The 18,144-nt window shown below is 52.7% G+C and overlaps 1 protein-coding gene across 2 annotated transcripts; it reads right to left on the bottom strand.

Moving 5' to 3' along the window:
- Positions 1 to 10,680: 10,680 nt before the first annotated feature.
- LOC311579928 (uncharacterized protein C8orf90) lies at positions 10,681 to 18,063 on the bottom strand. 2 transcript variants are annotated; one of them, XM_084750982.1, is made up of 2 exons: positions 14,254 to 14,529; positions 10,681 to 11,156 (listed from the first exon to the last, which is right to left on the bottom strand). In XM_084750982.1, exons 1-2 carry the CDS (start codon positions 14,399 to 14,401, stop codon positions 10,696 to 10,698), a joined length of 609 nt encoding a protein of 202 aa, XP_084607108.1. In that variant the 5' UTR covers positions 14,402 to 14,529; the 3' UTR covers positions 10,681 to 10,695. The 2 variants fall into 2 exon arrangements, 1 of the variants encoding a protein (XP_084607108.1); XR_014773294.1 differs by lacking the exon at positions 14,254 to 14,529 and adding an exon at positions 17,865 to 18,063 and having other exon boundaries at positions 11,019 to 11,156.
- Between the last annotated feature and the right edge of the window lie 81 nt (positions 18,064 to 18,144).

The raw sequence follows: 18,144 nt of genomic DNA on the forward strand, positions 1-18,144 counted from the left end.
TCATTGTTGGCTGGAACCAGGCCAGACAAGGTCACTGCAGTGATGCTTTCCTGGTGACAGATAGTGCCATGCTTCTCTCCGGTCACCCACTAGGTAAGGCAGCAAGCCTGGATTAAATAGGGGAAGGGTCATCAACACATCTCACATAGTGGCTTGAGTGACACCCACCAGGGATCCCAGCCCAGCCACCTACCCACATTATCATTCCAGAGCCAGAAGGTCTTCACTGAATGTTCCCTGAATGTCCCACCCACCATGTTTGCCTGCATGAGAGGCACTAGCAGAGGGCACTGAGGCCTTGGTACATATCTGATGTGACCAAAGTTCTGTTCCCCTGAGGTCAGAGCTCAGACCATGACCAGAAACTAGACTATGTTTGCAAGCAAGACTCGGGTTCCGTTAGTAGCCGGGATCAGCTCTCTATGGCTGACATCACGGCTCAGCCTAAGACCAGGCTCTGTGCTCAGTAGGTTACAGAGATCAAGGCTTAGCCTATAAGCAGGGATTAGGGCTCAGGACATGGCCAAGATGGGGTTCAATGTGCAGAGCCAGAGCTCATGCGGTAGCTAGGAAATGCATCTTAACACGAGAGAGCCACCTCACCCTAGCCTAGCCCTCAGCTCCAGACTTGTGCCATCAACGCAACATCTGAGGAGACCCAAGGGAGCTGGCTACACTTCTAATGGCCAACCACACTGTCGTCTGGTTGTCTCTCTCCCTTTCCGCAGCCCAGCCCAGCCAGGCAGCAGGAGAAGGTGTAATTAAAAATCAGGTTTGTTAACACGAACACAACGTACATAATATTTAAAACATCCGAGCGCCTTTAACTCGCTACCAACGTGTGCTCGCTCATTAAGCAGGCATTTTTTTTACGGCAGCAACACTGCAAATAGCTCTTATTAAAATGCTCAAAACACCATCTGGTCCTTCACTGAGACTCCGAAGCTGGTGGAGGTGGCCCAGCATGCTTGGAGACACGGAGATTCCTGGCTTTATCTGCTCCTGACCCCAACCAGCTGTTCTGGGTTCTCATCTGCCACCTCACCCTCCTGCCCACCACATCCTCACAACACCCTGCTTTACAGGTCAGGATACAAGGCCAGCTGGGGAGATGTTTACCCCAGTCAGTCACTGATTGGGAAAGGATGTACAGATCTGAGCCTGGGTCCTTCTGACCTTGGTCCAGGCTGTCTCCAGAAGTATATGAGGTAGCAAAGAGGAAGGAGATGGGAGCCTCACCAGTCTATGCAGCCAAAAATAAGGATGGCTCTGTCCCCTCCGAATGCCGATCATGGAGGCTTGTAGATACAAGGTGGAAGCCCACGTCTAGTCAGAAGGCCAAGCAGACACATGCGGAAGTAGTTTTTCAAACTCTATGATAAACACAAGGGCTCCAGATAGGGCCAAAGGGACTCTAGCCCTGTTCCTGGAAATGAGGTCATACTATGGAGGGTGTTAGGAGGAGTTGGATCTGGCCCCGAGTGCTGGACCTCAGCCGTGGAAGAGGTGGGTAAGGTCACTCTGGAGGTGGATCTACAGGAAGGAAAGAGAGACCTGACAGGACGCAAGAGTTCATGAGACTAGGAGAGCCTCAGAATGCCGTGTCCTGCCTGCTGACTGCTCTGCAGCCTGGCAACTCTGTGCCTCTGTGTGAAATGCAGGTCAGGACCAAAACCCAGAGATCCCAGGCCACATCTTTCTGGGCCAGGTCTCAATACAGAGACCCAGCCAGTCGTCTGGACACTGCCTCAGTCCAGTCTCTCTTCATCATAAAGTTTACAGAGCTACAGTGACAAAGTAAAAGACAGCTTGGGGGATCTAGCACCACAGGAGTCTCCTTGTATGCATGGGATCCCAGAAACATGAGCACACATGCATGTGTCACACACGTGTATATGCACTGATTCTTATGCATGTATGCATACACAAGCAAAACCATGTGTATACACAAAGAAGCACACATGCACACATGCACACATGCAGGTTAATGATATGGCACGATGTACACACATCACAAAAGATACTTGCACACATGTGCATATGTACACATGCTCATGGCACAAGCAAATAGGCAGCAACGCACATGCACATCAGCAAAACCACATGCATAGACATGCATGCATACACAGGCACACATGTGTTCAGATTCATGGCATAAGCAAACACAGCCACACATAGAGCAGCGTTATGCACACACATAGGTGCAGAGTGCTTGAGGTCCATATGTATGTTATGCTCATGTCTCGTGTTCCCCACGTGTATGGCTTCAATCAGTACTGAATGACATCAGGCATGATAGTCTGTAAGAAAATAGCAGCCAAAATTCCAGTTTTAAAAAAAACCTGCTTTGAGACATGCTCCAGTGAAAAGTAAGTATAGGAAAGGTCTTTAAAAGGACAACATGAAGAGTACCCTTCCCCCCATCTGTCCTCTGGGTCCCTCAGGAGGAGGAAGAGGCCTCAAAGCCCACAGGATAAAACTCCTATGTAAAACCAGCCCTGTGCCACTCCACTGTTCCTACTGACCACTTAGAAATCCCATGACCCTGGCCACCAGCTCTAGAGACCCCAAAGATAGAGTAGATCTTGCCTAGAGGAGGCAAATCTGGGACCCCGAACTGGCAAGCATAGGCCCCTTTCCCGCACCAGTCCCTAGCAATAAGCAGAAAGTGTCAACTTATTCCCAGCTGTTGCTGCCAAAAAAAGAAAAGAAGAAAAAAAAAAGCCCTCAGGGTTTCAAGGAAACTCACAACAACTTTAGAAAATGTGAGAGCAAGATGGATGCTCTGTTTCTCTGCGCATTCAGCCAAAGCCAGGAGCCTGAGTTTGTCACAGGCATTTTGGAAACCCCTGGAAGTGGGCTGGGCCAGGGGACCTCCTTCAGGCCTGGCATTGTTCCTCCTCAGGCCAAGCTGCCTTCCTGAAAGGAGACATCTTTTATTTTTCTTTATTCCCAGGAATAATGGTTCGTGACAAGAACAACTCCCACCAGCAATTAGCCATGATTAATGTAGAAGTCCACACTGCAGCCTGGAGGACGCTCTACAGGAGGGGTGGGCGATGCTGGCATATTCACGGCCTTGGCACAGGTGCTGAGCCCCAGCAGGGGTGGCATGGGGACTCCCCAGCTCTTGCCAGTGCTCTGGGCCTGGGACTGGGCAGAAGGCATGATGAAATGGCAGGCTGAGGTCAGAGGTCACCATGGCTCCTCCTGTCACAGACACACACGCTCAAGCCACAGGCAGATCCAAGCCCTGCATGGCTGGTGAGTCTGTCAGTCCTTGGAGTAAGTCAGGCAGTCCTTTCATCTGCACAATGGTCATTCCACTTCCCGGAGAGAATACAACCTAGAGACTCATTTGCCCAGGGCTTTGGGACCCCGAGTTTGGTGCCAGACATTCTATTTGCCTTTGCTGCATGCCTCAGTTTCCACAACTGGGACAGTGGGTTGACACCATGAGGCCTAGGGCTGGGCGTCGTGTCAGACCCTGCTGTCACTCTAGGTTAGTCTGTTCATCCCTGTCTCCTGGGGCCTTTCACAGCTGTGCACACCTGACCCCCAAATGCCTGGAAACCCATCTTATCTGCCCCACCCTCCTGAGGTTCTAACTTCTCTACCAAAGCTCGGAGAGAAAGGACACAGGGTTGTCCGCTCTTTCTCTTAATTGAATTTTGGGGCTCATTAGTACTCAGTAATTAGGGGGGCAGAGAGCACTCGTCACCCCAGCAACAGCCCAGCTATTTGGGTTTGAATTGGCCAAACTGTAAGGAGCAGCCCTGAAGAGAGGAGCCACACAGAGACCACTGTTCGCCAGTCCATTTCCCCAATGAGAAACCCAGGGCTTGCCAACATCAGGGATCTGAGGACAGTTATCCTGGGGCCTTTCAGCTCTCAGCCACCTGTGCGGTCCTTCCTCACAGGGCTCAGATTCCCCACCCCCAAGCTTACCCTAGAAGGCCTCCAAAGCTGAACTTGGGCTGCTCCCCCAGCCTTAGTCTCCCCACCCCATCCTGCACAGAGCCTGGCATCAGGACAACATCCCTGAGCCAAGCATTCTTGTCTTCAGGTAACCCCTGCTGGCCCCAGATCCCTCCCCGACCTGATGTGACAATCCAGAGCAGCTCCTGCCCCACCAGCTCACTAAAGTGACTCACCCAATTCCCCTCACTCCTCGGCCTATTCCCCTAGTCTGGCCTTGCCCTCAGCATAGAGAAATCCTTCCAGTTTCTAGACGTGCAGATCCCAACCTTACATTCACCTCCACTGCCCTACCTCACAAGCCTGCTAGCTTATTGCCCCTACAAAAACTGATGTCACTGACTGTGTGTCTGTGTGTTGTATGGCTGTGTCTGTGTGATATGTTTGTGTGTGTGTGTCTGTGTCTATGTCTGTGTTTGTGTGTTGTTGTTGTGGCTATGTTTGTTTGTGTATGTGGCTGTGGCTGTGTGCTTGTGGCTATATGTCTGTGTGCCTATGTCTGTGTGTCTGTGTCTGTTTGTGCATCTGTCTCCATGTGTGTCTATATCTGTGTGTGTGTGTATGTCTGTGTGTATGTACATGTCTGTGTTTGTGTGTGTTGCTGTGGCTGTGTGGCTATGTTTGTTTATGTATGTGGCTGAGGCTATGTGTTTATGGCTATGTGTCTGTGTTGTATGTGTGTCTGTGTCTATGTATGTGTATGTCTGTATGCCTGTCTCCATGTGAGTCTATATCCGTATGTCTGTGTCTGTGTCTATATGTCTGTGTCTGTATGTCTATGTATGTATGTCTGTATGTGTCTGTATGTCTGTGTGTGTCTGTCTGTCTATGTGTGTGTCTGTGTGTCTATGTATGTCTGTGTGTGTGTCTGTGTGTGCCTGTGTGTATGTGCCTGTGTGTCTGTGTGTCTGTGTGCCTGTGTGTGTGTGTCTGTGTGTGTGTGTGTGTGTGTGTCTGTGTGTGTCTATGTGCACTGTACACAGAGTTTGATATCTTCAGCTCCCAAGACTTCAGTGCTCCCTTAGGGTTGGGACACCCTCAACCTTAGGAACAGTTCATGTCATTGCCAGGTTCCATGCCCATTCTCCATGCTTGAGTGCCTCAGTCAAACTCCTTGGAAAGTGCACATCTTACTTCCGCTCACCATCTCTTGATCTCACTGGCCAGCAGCCATCACCTTACCATTCCTTCCTGCGTTTCCTCTCCTACAGCAGAGCTGTACCTGTCCTCCCGACTGCTCAGGTCTCCACCCACTAGAGCCTGTGGCTGACCTCACTGAGGCAGAGCCTCCTCCAGGAGGATCCTGGCTTCTCCCTGAGGAGCAGGATGGGCTAAAACTTGGGCTTAGGAAAGAGCATCCTGGGATTCTGTTCCATGTGCCTATATATTGCCTGTTCATGTCCTTCCATCCCCAGATTTACAGGTGAGGAAACTGAGGCACAGAGAAAGTCATTTTTTAAAAACTTTCCAAATGATCCTAGCCGTGTGTCAGGGCAGTCTGGCTGTCACACGGAGTTCCAGCCCGGAAGCTGCTTTGATGAGCCCTGTAGACAGAGTGTCCTTGCTCCATATGCCGTACTGCTAAGAAACAACCTCACATCTCAGAAGTTTATTTCCTGGTCTCTCTACAGGGCTCTAACCCCAGTCAGCCCTCAGGACCCAGAATATGGGCAACCTGAGTGCAAGCACCCTCAGTCACCAAGACAGAAAAGAAAGGGGTTTCCACATGCCCACTCTGGCCATGATGCCTTGGCCCCCTAGTGAGAAGGTCATGGTACCCAAATTTCAGTGGTTGTCTACTAACCTCACCTGCCTCATAGCTCAGGAGCAACAGCCACACCCAGAAGTGTCAGTAGATTTAAACAGGCCACTTGTTAACCTGCAAAAGTGAGCCCATAGAGCCCAAATGACTGTTCATAATAGATCCTCACAACTGTCAGTCTCCCTTGGTGTTGAGGTCTTTATCCAGGCATTAGTGTCTTGCTCCACCCCGCGCTCTCTTTGCCAACCCAACTCCCCTGCCTTTGCTGAACACAGGCTTTATCTACAGGGGAGGAACATAAAGTAGGTCCTCACAGCAACTCAATTACGCCTCCATTGGAAAGTCTAACACAATCAATTCAGGGAGCCGGCCGACATCATAACACAGTAATTAGGAACAACTTCCAACTCAGGGCTTCCTTTGAAGATTGTAATTGCAATTAATTAAACATCCTCGCTGCTCCTCAGAATCTGTTCCTGAGGAAACCTGGGGAGATGGGTCCCACCTCTATTCCTAACAGCCTGGGACTCAAAGCATGCCTGTCTCCTTTGAATATAGCAGGGTATGGAGTTACCTGGAGCAGGTGTGAGGTGGGAAGGTCACGGCCTCTTGATTCTGCATCAGTACCCTGGACTCCTCCCTCCCTTTTTCTGACATTCCCTCCCTCCATTTCTGACAGAATGGAAAGAGCCCCAAGGTGCCCTGCCTTGGCTCGGAAAGGTGATGTCCCAGATCATATGACTGCTCAGGATACTAACTGAGCACCTGCAGTTCTACCATGTATGCACCAGGACAGAAATCCAACCGTGGCAAGATGGGTGCTTCATCCAGGAGTCAGATCCCCACCCCATTAGGTTAAGTGCATCCTGAAGCTGAACCAGATAAACAGCTCAGGCTCCCAAGAGAATGAGGGACCCTGGGAGACACTGCTACACTTGGCACAGAAGACTGGCTAGCCCTTAAGATATGATAGCATACAAGCAACAGCTTACAAACCCCAGTGTAGGGGCTGGAGAGATGGCTCAGTGGTTAAGAGCGCCACCTACTCTTCCAGAGGTCCTGAGTTCAATTCCCAGCCACCACATGGTGGCTCACAACCATCTATAATGTAATCTGATACCCTCTTCTGCAGATAAGGTACTCATATGCAATAAATAAAATAAATCTTTAAAAAAAACACTCCAGTGTAGGTCTTGGCTCAGCACCCTAGTTCCTTGAAAGATGGGAGTGATGAGTCACCATCCAAGGTGACCCTAGAAGAAATGGTTTCCCTCCAATGTCTGAACATAACTTAAGGTTTATTTCATTTTGTTTTGTTTTGTTTTTTAGGTGTTTACTGCTTTTTGTTTGTTTGTTTGTTTGAGACAATTATCACTATGCATCCATAGCTACCCTGGAACTCACTATGTAAACCAGGCTAACCTCGTCCTCACAGAACTCAGCCACCTCTGTCTTCTAAGTGCTGGAATCAAAGGCACACATCACTATACTTGGCCTCCTTTGAGGCCTTATGATGGTTAGCTTTGCCAACTTGACACAACCTAAAATATCACCTGAGAAAGGGGGTCTCAATTGACAAGTAGTCTACATTGTATTGGCCTGTGATTTGTCTGGCACGTGGATACATTGTCTAAGTTAAGCTCTTTGATGTGGGAAGACCCATCCCACTTCGGGCAGCTCCATTCCCTAGGCAGGGGGCATGACTGTGTAAGAGGACTGCATAAGAGTGGAGGAGCTGCTGGCTGTGGTGGCTCACGCCTTTAATCCCAGCACTCAGGAGGCAGAGACAGGCAAATCGCTGAGAGTTCAAGACCAGCCTGGTCTATAAAGTTAGTCCAGGACAGCCAAGGCTACACAGAGAAACCCTGTCTCAAAAAAAAAAAAAAGAGTGGAGGAGCTGAGCACAAGCAAGCAAGCAGTTTTAATGCCCTTAACGGTGGATCGGATGCAACTAGCTGTTTTAAGTTCCTGCTTTGACTTCCCACAAGGACGGACTGCAACCTAGAATTGTCCTCTAAATAAACCCTTTCTTTCCTCAGTTGCTTTGGGTTTTGGGGGGAGGTGAGAGGGAGGTTGGGGTATTTTATCACAGCAGCAGAAATTAATCTAGGACATGCCTCATATATTTATGATCCAGACATCATGAGACTTGGAAGGCAGACAGCTGGAGGCAGCATCAGTGATAGAGAAGAGGGGCCAAGAGACCCAGATGATGACGCACAAGGGAGTTATGACAGTGGCCATAGCAAAAGCAGCACTGTGAGTACTTCCCCTGTGTAATGAGGAAAATGGAGGAAGCTGAGGTCAGGAAGAGCTGCCCCAGGCCTTCCCACCTCCACGCCCCCACGCCATCTGAGAGCTCCTAGAGGCAGAATCTACCTTCAAGGCCTCAACACAAGTCAGCACACAAAGTCTGGCTAGGGTTTACACAAATGGCACAGACCCCAGTCTGTAGCTGTTTGGGACAGAATGCTTCCTTGGGAGTATAGAGGAAGGTGGGAGATTTAACAGGAGCTGACTCTGGGCTCACACCCTTGAACTTCTTGCCTACGTTTCAGCTCCTGCTCCGAGGCATGCCCAGTATTTCCATACCTTCCTGCCACACTGACTCGGGTGGCGCAGACCAATGTCAGCTGGGGTGTGACACTCCCTGGGGCATGGGAACGCATTTACCATGGGCCACATTTGAGTTCCTGCAGCTTCTATATATGGGGCTGATCTTCCTGAAACACCTCGCAGAAGCCAGTGGGCTGTGGCCAGGGAGATGGTGAAGGTCACTGGTATGTCAGTCGAGCTAGCCTGGTAGAGAGACCAACCTAAGGGCACAGTCAGGGCAAGCTGTGAGGCAGGGCTTCCATGACAACCCTCATCCCGGGAAGCAAAACTTCCCTGAAGCTTGTGTTACTGGGCATTCCAATTTCCTGATTCCCCCAATTTGTTCTGTGGTGAAAGCTAGCCTGAGCTTGGTCTCTTTAGCCTGGCAGAACTCCTGCTGGGGCCCTTGACCCCCTGGGATTGCCTAGCCTTTGCCTACACTGTCCACTCTGCCTTCAGCACCCTTTCCCTACCTACAAGGCAGGCTCCTCCTCTTTCATTCTTTGCTAAAATGCCACCCCCTTCCAAGAGTCACATCCTGCTTAAAATAGAGTCTGAACTATTATTTTGCATGTCACTCCTGCATCTCCTTGTGATGTTTAATTTCCTGTTTGATAACTCATTTGGGATGCGGGGGGTCTTGGTGCCCTGCATTCTCAGATTGGACCAACGCTCTGTCTCTGAGCTCTCAGCCGCGTGCTTCTAAAAGCTACTTTGAAAATAAATTTCTAGAAAGTGAGGTTAAAAACATAAAAGGCACAGCCCCCAAATTGTCATTATTATACCAAAGTCACAGAATGACTCTTTCTCTTCTGTGAGAGGAGGTGGCGTGTGCTCCATCCCCGCAGGACAAGCTGACCTGGGGGACTTACTGGCCTAGAGGACTCCTCGTGATGACATAAAGGCGGTGATTACATGTTTGGGCTTCCTGTCCCCGGGGGCATGGATTTTTCAGGGTTTTGTTTGTTTCTTTGTGGTTTTGTTTGTTTTATTTGCAGGGGCCCTAGAGGACTGTCCTCCAGTTGCCTCCATCTATCTCCTTCCCTTGCCCAGTTAGTTTCCTTGGTACCCTTGCCTGTGTTTGGAGGAGGACCTCCATCCACATCTAGGGCTGCTTTTAAGGAGCCTACCGTACACTAGCACACAGTCGAGATAGATGCTGCCTTATTAGGAATCAAATGCTGGATAGTGTTACAGGGATGCAGTTGGACATCTCTGTAGAGTCAAAGAGATGCCCAAGGTGAGAAGGCGCCTAGAGCAGAGGCTGGAGTTTGGCCCAGTGTAGTGGAGCAGGAGGAAGGAAGAGATCCTCCATAGCACCAAGCTGTCTTTAGTGCTGTGCTGTGTCCTCCTCCTCTTCCTCTTCCTCTTCCTCCTCCTCCTCTTCCTCTTCCTCTTCCTCCTCCTCCTCCTCCCCCTCCTTCTCCTCTTCCTCTTCCTCCTCCATCTCCTGTCCCTGCTTCTCCCCCAGATGCCCTAAAAGTGAACATTCCGTCTAAGTTGTTCTGCCAGGACTTGGGAAATGTTTTCTTCCCAGAACTGGGAAATTATAAATAACTCCTCGATGAGAAGAAACAAACTAAAGCAGAAGCAAAAATCTCTGAATCCAGATGGGATTCAGATGGGTGGGAATGGGGTCTCCAGCCCACCAGGAACTCAAAGCCCCCAAGCAGAAAGGAGTCCTTTCACTAACGGCCGCTCAGCCTTACTGCTTCCTATCCCCACCAAGTAGAGAAGCCACCAGCGCTAGCCAGTCCTCCCTTGCAGCCCACCTACTAAGTGACACAGTCCCCTGCCTGAAACTTGCAACCTAGAAAGGGACATGCTGGAAGCTCAGGTCACATAAGTCACAATCCAAGAAATCCTCTCTGATTTTCAAGGGAGAAGTGAACAGCACCCTTCTGGGAGGGGACAGGGAGGAAGGCAGGCTGGAGACTGTCAGAACTCCTTCCTGACACTGCCTCCCACATACTTTGCACACTTTATACTCTACCCCTGTGCATCCCTAGCGGCTGACATTGAAACCAGAGACTCTGTGGCACTTGGAGTGAGGCACAAGGACAACCAGCATCCAGCTTACTCCTTGGAGGCCAGACTATCTGCCAGGTGAGGCTAACTTCCCAATCTGGTGCTGCTGCGCAAGAGAGCGGGCAACAGGGTGGAGACCTGACCTCCCAAGTTCCCTGGATCGTCTCCTTCTCCCAGCCTGCCTAGATCACCTTTTCCATCGGGCTTTCAGACTCTATATTAGACTGTTGAGTTCGTACAGGCATCGTGTCCCGCGCCCCCTCCCCGGCTTCCCTGGCGCACGGTGCACGGCTAAGCCCAGACGCAACGCAGGCACGGGAGAGGCAGAGGCTTTATTCGCTGTCGCGGGAGAGGGCGCGCCATGCAGGACAGCCAGCGTCGGGAGGGAAGGCGGCGGCCGCGGGCGCCAACAGCACCAAGCCGGGTGGCCGGCCCGCGCCCGCGTAGCTCAGCGCCATGCGCTCCAGGCGCCGCTTGCGCTCGGCTGCCTGTGCTGTGGCATGCAAGGGTCTCAGCAGCGCGGGGGGCGGCGCGCCAGGGCCGCGCAGCAGGAAATCGAAGCCCGCGCGATCCCGCGGGTCGTAGAAGAGCGGCCCGGTGGCCGAGTCGGGACCCGGCGGCCAGGCGAACGGGAAGGGCAGCGTGAAGTCCTCAGTGAGCACGCGGATAGCGAAGTCGTCCTCTTTGCCCAAAACGCGGTAGGCGCGCCGTATGCCACGAAAATGCGCCTCCCAGAGCTGCGCGTCGCCGCCATAGATGTCGGGGAAGCGTGGCGCAGGGGGCGCGGAGGGACCTGCGGCGGGTGCGACAGTCAGAGGTGGGAGGGTGGGGACATGCTTATCCCCTCCCCCTCCCGCGCGAGGAGGCTGGGGGGGGGGGGTTGGACTTGGAAGGAGAAGCCACTCTGACAGAAGAACCAGGTGAGGGCCACTTGGGAGTGAGACCTGAGCCCCCTCTCAATACCAAAGACAGAGCCTAAGCGGCTGAGCTGACCTGACCTCTCAAACCCAGATCGAGCCTGCCTCCATCCCAGACCCCTCTATCTCCAAAGGGGAAGTTGTCCACTTTGCTGAGGGACAGCACCAACAGACTCTGGAAGCCTGAAAGATTCTGAGAGTATGAAAAAGTCAAGCCTCTGGGCAGAAAGTTCAAGATGGGGAGGAGGCTATTTAGCCAGGAAGCTCAGGGTGGTAAGATTCAGCCAGCAGGTGGTGGCAAATAGCAATAGGGACAGGAGGTATCTGAATCACTCACTACAAACCACCCTGACTATTATGGGTCTTCAACTTCATTCCGTGAGGAGGAAGTAAGGGTAAAAAGTAGAGCCGGAGATATGGAATACAGGAATCTGGAGTGACAGCAGACGCTGTGTCCCCAGGATAGGGACTAATCCCAGGAGTTGGAGGACTCACACTGGAAAGTATGTGGGTCTCCACAACGCAATGGGGAGGGTCAACATTTCATTTTTGCTACAGGCAAAGGACTAAGAACAGGGAAGCCGCGAGGGAGGGCTGCCAATAAGCCCCCCACAGTGCCACACCCATGCCCAGGAGCCTCTTGGTTATAATTCTTACTTAGTGCACTTACTGAGCACCTGCTGTATGCAGTCGGGCTCTGAGCGAGGCACTGTCTGCAGCCGTGAGCCTGACAACAAAGCCCACTCTTCCATCTTCGTAGATAAGCATATGCCTTCTTGAGTCAGAATCTTGGGCAGCAGGAAGGGTGTTACATCAGGAGGAGATATGAAATGGAGGTGACCCAATGAGGAGAGCAGGCCCACAGATGGCTTGAGATGCGCAGGCAGGACCTGCAGGGCCACACACCCTCAGTCTACAGCTCAGAGGACCAGTGAGGTCCCTGCCTCCATCTCTGCAGCCTATCCTATCTCTCTAGAAGCCTTCTGAAGTCCCTGTCTTGGTGTTCAGTACCAAGATGGGGTGCAGCCACAGAAGGGGCCGTGGGAATTCCTCTGAGATGTTGGTAGAGAAAAACTCTGGAGAAGGGGAGAGAGCTGCAGGTGGGTCCTGAGAGAGGAGACCCTAGGCATGGACAGGGTGGTTTTATCAGACTGCGGTTGTTCCGGGTGAGTATAGCTTATAGAGGTAGGGACGACAATGACGGCCTTAGCAGGGAGACCAGTGAGGCAGCAGTCTCTGCTCTAGGTGAAGGCAGCTGGGGCCAGGACAGCGGGGAGAAGAGCCCTGATTCTGAAGATGTCCTGAAGCTTGTCGGAGTGGAGATGTGGAGTGAGAGCCCTACCGAAGATGTAAGCCACAAGGCACCACTGGCCTGAGGACAGGAATGCTGAAAGGGAAGCCTCTGAGCCTGGGGAATAGAAAGTCTGATTTGGGACAGGTTGGGTTGAAGCCTTCAGATGGGCCTGTGGAAAAGATGGATGTGGAGAAACGGTTTTAGGGCCAAAAGAGTGGATGAAATCACCAGGGGGTAGAGGGAGGTAGGGAAGGAGGGAGAGAAAAACAAGGGGAAAAGGAAGGGAAGGGAAGGGAGGGGAGGGGAGGGGAGAGGAGATCCAGAGCCAAGCCTGGGGCCATCTGTCCTTGCCAGGTCAGTGAGAGGAGGACCAAGGAGCAGCGGTGTGGGAGTCTGGAAGCCAGAGAGGGGCTGGGTTACGTGCTGCCTGCCAGCAGGTCACATCAAATGAGGCCTGAGAGCTGACCTCAGATTTAGCATCGTGGAGGTCATCAGTGACCTTGACCTGACTTGCTTCAGGGAAGCACAGAAATTAAGCCTGATTAGAGCAGGTTCAAGAGCAAATGGGAGAGGAAGGTCTGGAGGCAGCAAGGATAAGCAACGGTCTGGCAGAGTTTTGTTACAAATGAGGAGCAGAGAAACAGGACAGGCAGTCGCTAGAAGGGATGTGAGGTTGAGAGAGAGAACAGAGAGCCACTGCCTCTGTGGTCATGGCAGAGGAAGGCGAACGCTCTGCCTGAGGCAGAGGGTGGCTTGGGTGTGGCTGAGTTAAGAGAGAGATGGGTGGGCAGCTGGCCTTGGCTGGGAGTGGAAGTGAGCTCTCAGTTGTGTCGGGGCAAGTACCTAAGTCCTCCTATGATGGCTTCCGTGTGATGGGGAAAGAAGTCCATGGCCAGCAGCCCTGCTGAGGAGGGGCACACAGAAAGAAGGCATCTGGCTGTTGCTAGGAGAGAGAGACCCGGCAACCAAGTGAGTAGTCAGGGGCCTGACTTGGTGGAGGCACCCTGCAGGCAGCTGTTAGAAAAAGAGGGTGAAGATTTGATTCTTCCAGCTGAATGGACACAGACAAGGGTGGGGTAGCATTGGGAAGGGGTGGGGCTTGCCAAGCAAGGACAGGAGAAAGAGAAGGCTGGCTGGGTGGGAGGTGAGACAAAGCTGGCAGTGCAGGCAGATGACTAAAAACAGAGGGAGCTTCCTCGGGGGCGGGGGTTGGGGGGGAGAGGGAGCAGAACAGAGAAGAATCCCAAGATGGATATAGGGGAGCTGTAGTGTGCATGCTGACCGGGCCTTGACCAAGCTGGAGGAACGGGCTGCTTGGAGCAGATGAATCCAGAGGCCTGAGCCAGGGGAAGGCAAGAAGCCAGAGGGATGATGGGAGAAGTCAGTGAACAGAGAGGGTGATGTCCCTACTGGGATAAAGGGCTCAGGGCCTGGGGTCCTGGAGGGCTTCAAGGAAGTGTGGCCAGAATAAAGAAGGCCCTGTCTGCCCTTCCCCGACCAGGGATCTTAGGGCAAAGCAGAGACGGGGAGCAGGAAGGAACTCAGAGAAAAGGACTGATGCTTGCAGCTGGCTGGGCCCCACCCCCACTTTCTGGAAGATATCTGGACTGCTGCTCCTTGTCCCCCACATTCTCAGATACCCACCCCTGCTCAGCACTCATCACCCCCACATGTCTCACCTGGAGTGGTGACAGGGGGTGGGGGCAGGCCAGTAGGGCTAAGGTCCCCAGAACAAGGGGAAGCCATGCCAGAAGCTAGGGTCCCACTTCTGTTTACTTGGCTGCCCAGGAGACTGGGAGGAGCCTTCTGGAAGACAGAACGCTGCATTTAAAGGGGCCCCATCTGGGAGGGGGCCGGGGCCAAGGAGCATGGTTCATGAGAGCCAGAAGGTTCCTACATTCCTGCCTTTTGTCAGATTACTGTAGTATTCACATCACAGTCTGTGCCCACAGGGCTGCCGAGAACTCGACTCCCCTCAGCCACACCAACCTGCCATGGGCACCGCAGGAGTGTTGCCAGAGCCCAGGAGCCCGAACATCAGCTCCCCCATCCTCAGCAACTCTAGTAGAGCCAGACTTGAGCCAGACTAAGTCTCCTGCTTCAAGAAGCCTTCGTGGACTTGTGCCCCACCACCACTGCCACCTCACAGCAGTAGACACAGCACCAGTAGAAGGATCAAGGACTTGGGGCTGAAAAGGTAAGACTCTCCAGCAGGCACCGCTGTGGGTGGCAGGGCTCCCTGAGGTCAGGAGTACTGAACACTGTGGTATAGCCTCCCTGTGCTGCCACCCTAGCATTCATGGTCCGGGAACTAGCCATAACCCCTGAAAGATGCTGAGAGGTTTCACTCCCCCTACATACACGCCTGCAGGCTGGAAGAAGGCTCAGAAACCAAGGATACTTCAGAAGAAGTAAGTGTCCAGGCTTATATAGCTGGGTCTTGAGCCTGAAGGAGAAATGATCCAATCTCCAGCCCTCATGTGAGCAAGCTCATTGTCAGGGGCTGTTTGTTACATGTCCACACTGGCTGATACAGCAGCACTGCAGTGGGAGAATGAGGCCAGCTCCGTGGAAGAGTAGCCTACCCATCATCTCCCACCACCACCACGACCACCCACATCTGCACTGTCACATCTCCGGCAGTGCCTTGCATCCTCTACAGGGAAAACACACACTGGTCCTTCAGGTACCACCTTCTGCCCCCTTCTGAGAAGCCCATCTAGTCTGCTCTGTATCTCCAAGCCCACAAAGACTTCAAGAGAAGCCACCTGTCTGAATTAGTCCCCCCCTTGACTTCTGTGGCTACATGCATCATGGTAAGGAGTGTATCCGGCTCTGGGCAGCCCATACTAAGACCACTCTCTCTCCTACATTCAGTCATAGAGAGGGCTGAAGCCCCCACCCCCACCCCAGTCCCCAAACAGCCGCAGCAGGAGGTAGAATGCAAGTTGCTCCCATGACTTCCCTGACTCTTAGGGAATGCTGGTCCCTGACCGCCCATGACACTCCACCCCATGCACTCTGCACCCCATGCACACGAGCCCCACACACATAAGCTTACACCCTTCATGCCACATCAGTGTACCACCCTGTTCGCCTTCCAAAGCCTTGGGCCAGTAGTCCCTCATCCTTCCCCAGCCCTGGCACCCACCCACCCACCCCCCCACCCCCCCACCCCCACTGCTGGGAGTCAACTGACTTCTGATATGTTGTAGGGATGAGAGCAGCCATATTGCATGCTGTGGTAGATCTTTTCACTTAACACAGTGCCTTCAGGGGCGGCCACACATCCAAGATATCAGCTTTCCTCCTTAGTTAAAGCTGGATGGTACTCCCCTGAGTACCTAATCGTGTGCCCCCCCCCCTCCATTCATTCTAGACAGACGCAGGCCGTTCCCACACCTTAGCCTTGTGGCAGCTGCTGCAAGCAAGGAGTGATACCTCCTGAGATCCTAATCTTGATGTTTTTGGATGTGTGCCCAGAAGGGCGATTACTAGATCATATGGCAATGCTATTTTTAATTTTCTGAGAAACCTCCATACTGTTTTCTTTCCTGGCTGTGCCATGTCACATTTCACCCACAAGGCGGGAACATTCCCCTCCCCCCCCCACCCCACCCCCAACCCAATCCCTTCATCTTGTTGCTTCTTGTCAGTCTGCCCTGATAGGTGAGAACTGACAGCTCACATGGCTCTGATGGCACTGCCTGGGTTTCTGGTGATGGAGGCACCTGTTCATGTGCTTGCTGGTCTGGGTGTCGGTCCATGCTAGAGAATGTCACCCTGGTTCTGCCCTACCCTTCCGTTGGAATTTTCTCTGTCTGTTTATGAGTTGAGCAATTTTTTTTTTTTTTACTGTTTGGCCACAACACCTTACAGGGGGGTGTGCCTTGTGGGGAGAGTTCGGGACAGAGGCGGGGGAGGGGGCGCTGCCTTTTTCTTTTGCTGTTTCCTGTACTTTATTGAAATGTTTTGCTCACGCACGCCATCTCCCCCACCTTTTTCACCTGTGCTTTTGGTTTCACATCCAGGGAGACCAATGTCAAACCACCTGCCCCACCCCTGTATTTTCTTCTAAAGGTCTTGCAATACCCAGCCTGAGGTTGTTGACTCTGGAGGGTGTGAGTTGGTCAAAGGGACCACACTGCATTGCTGAGAAGAAGGGTGCGGACACACAGACACATGCTTGGCCCCTCCATTAGCAACGCAGCTCCTACATCCTGCTCCCACTGGGACCAGCACAGATCAAGGATCTGTAGCTCTAGAACTCAGAGAAACCAAGGCTGACTTCCCAGAGGCCATGAAGACATAGGAAGTGCACCATGTTTCCTTAGGAAGGGAGCAAATTCCAGGGTGCCTGAGTTGCAGGAGGTGAAAACCTGCATGGCAGGAACACTGGGGCCTGGGAGCAGCCAGGGGCTGCCATGACGTGGGTCAGGTTCCTCTGCTAAGGGAGCTGGTATGCAAGGATTTGATAGTGCAGCCCAAGACAAAACTACGCCAAGTCTACCCTGAGGAGCTAAGATGCTGGACTCCCCGCAACATCCAACTGCTGGTCCTGGGATGGAGGAAGGTGCTATAGGAAAGCCGCTCGCAAAGGGCCTCCAGGACTGGAAGGCAAGTTCAGTGCAGTGCCAGCCTTCACATCCCTTCCTCAAACTCCCCCTCACCGAAGCCCTCTGATCACAGTCCTCTCTGTGACCACAGCGCCACCTACTGGCTGCATGGGGGAGCCAGGTAGGTGAGACACCGAGATAAGACTGGCTCCCACACACCCTTGGTCAAGGACCCCCAGACAACTGGTTATCAGGGTCCTAGAAGCCGCCACACACAGAAGCCACAGAACCAGCTGAGCCATGGGAATGGGTAGGTAAGGAGGTGTGAGCCTCCTTGAACAGACCTAGGGTCACAACTCTGCCACTGAGTCTGCAAGAGATGGCAACAATGCCAGACCTGGCCGATGGTGCTGGGTGTCATAGTGCTCAGCCTCGGGGGTCCCTGGGGCTCATCCTCACCCACAAAATATGGCATGCAAAGCAGGAAGCCAGGCCTCAAGGGGGGCTTGGTAGATTTGCTCCCATTTCACGGTGGGGATACTGAGGCACAGAGAGATCGAATGTTAACACTGAGCCATAGGGTCAGTCAGTGGAAAGTCTGAGTTTGATGTGGGGTGGTTTTCCCCACCCTGTGCCTGGAAGCCCAAGTTGGCCTTACACCAGGAGCTGTGTCCGTGAGAGGATTGGGGGGAGGGGTATCTGTACAGTAGCATTCAGACAGGAGAGCATAGTACCTCACGTGTTCAGTTGGAGCCCTCAAAGCAGTCACAGCCCCAGCCTAGGCCCTATATACTGCAAGGTCCTGGACGCATACAAGAGATGACCCTCAAGCCACAGGGAAGGTCGGAGGTCTGAGGAACCGAGAGACGGACACAAGGCCTCATTAGGGATCTATGTCCTCAGTGCATGTGTAGGCCCCAGCACACATCCACAACCTACCATCCTCAGACAGGCCTGGCCCTACAACACTGTCCCTAGAAGGGTGCTGTGGACACTGGAGCCATTGTGACCTCA

The sequence above is a fragment of the Acomys minous genome (assembly GCF_964271855.1).
Source record: "Acomys minous genome assembly, chromosome: 12".
Taxonomy (NCBI): domain Eukaryota; kingdom Metazoa; phylum Chordata; class Mammalia; order Rodentia; family Muridae; genus Acomys; species Acomys minous.

Excerpts from the sequence above, each read along its gene's own strand:
- LOC311579928 (XM_084750982.1), bottom strand. The coding sequence starts at position 14,401 with ATGCAGCGTTCTGTCTTCCAGAAGGCTCCTCCCAGTCTCCTGGGCAGC. Across the intron at positions 11,157-14,253 it reads ACCCCCTGTCACCACTCCAG|GTCCCTCCGCGCCCCCTGCG; the intron begins GTGAGACATGTG and ends CACCCGCCGCAG.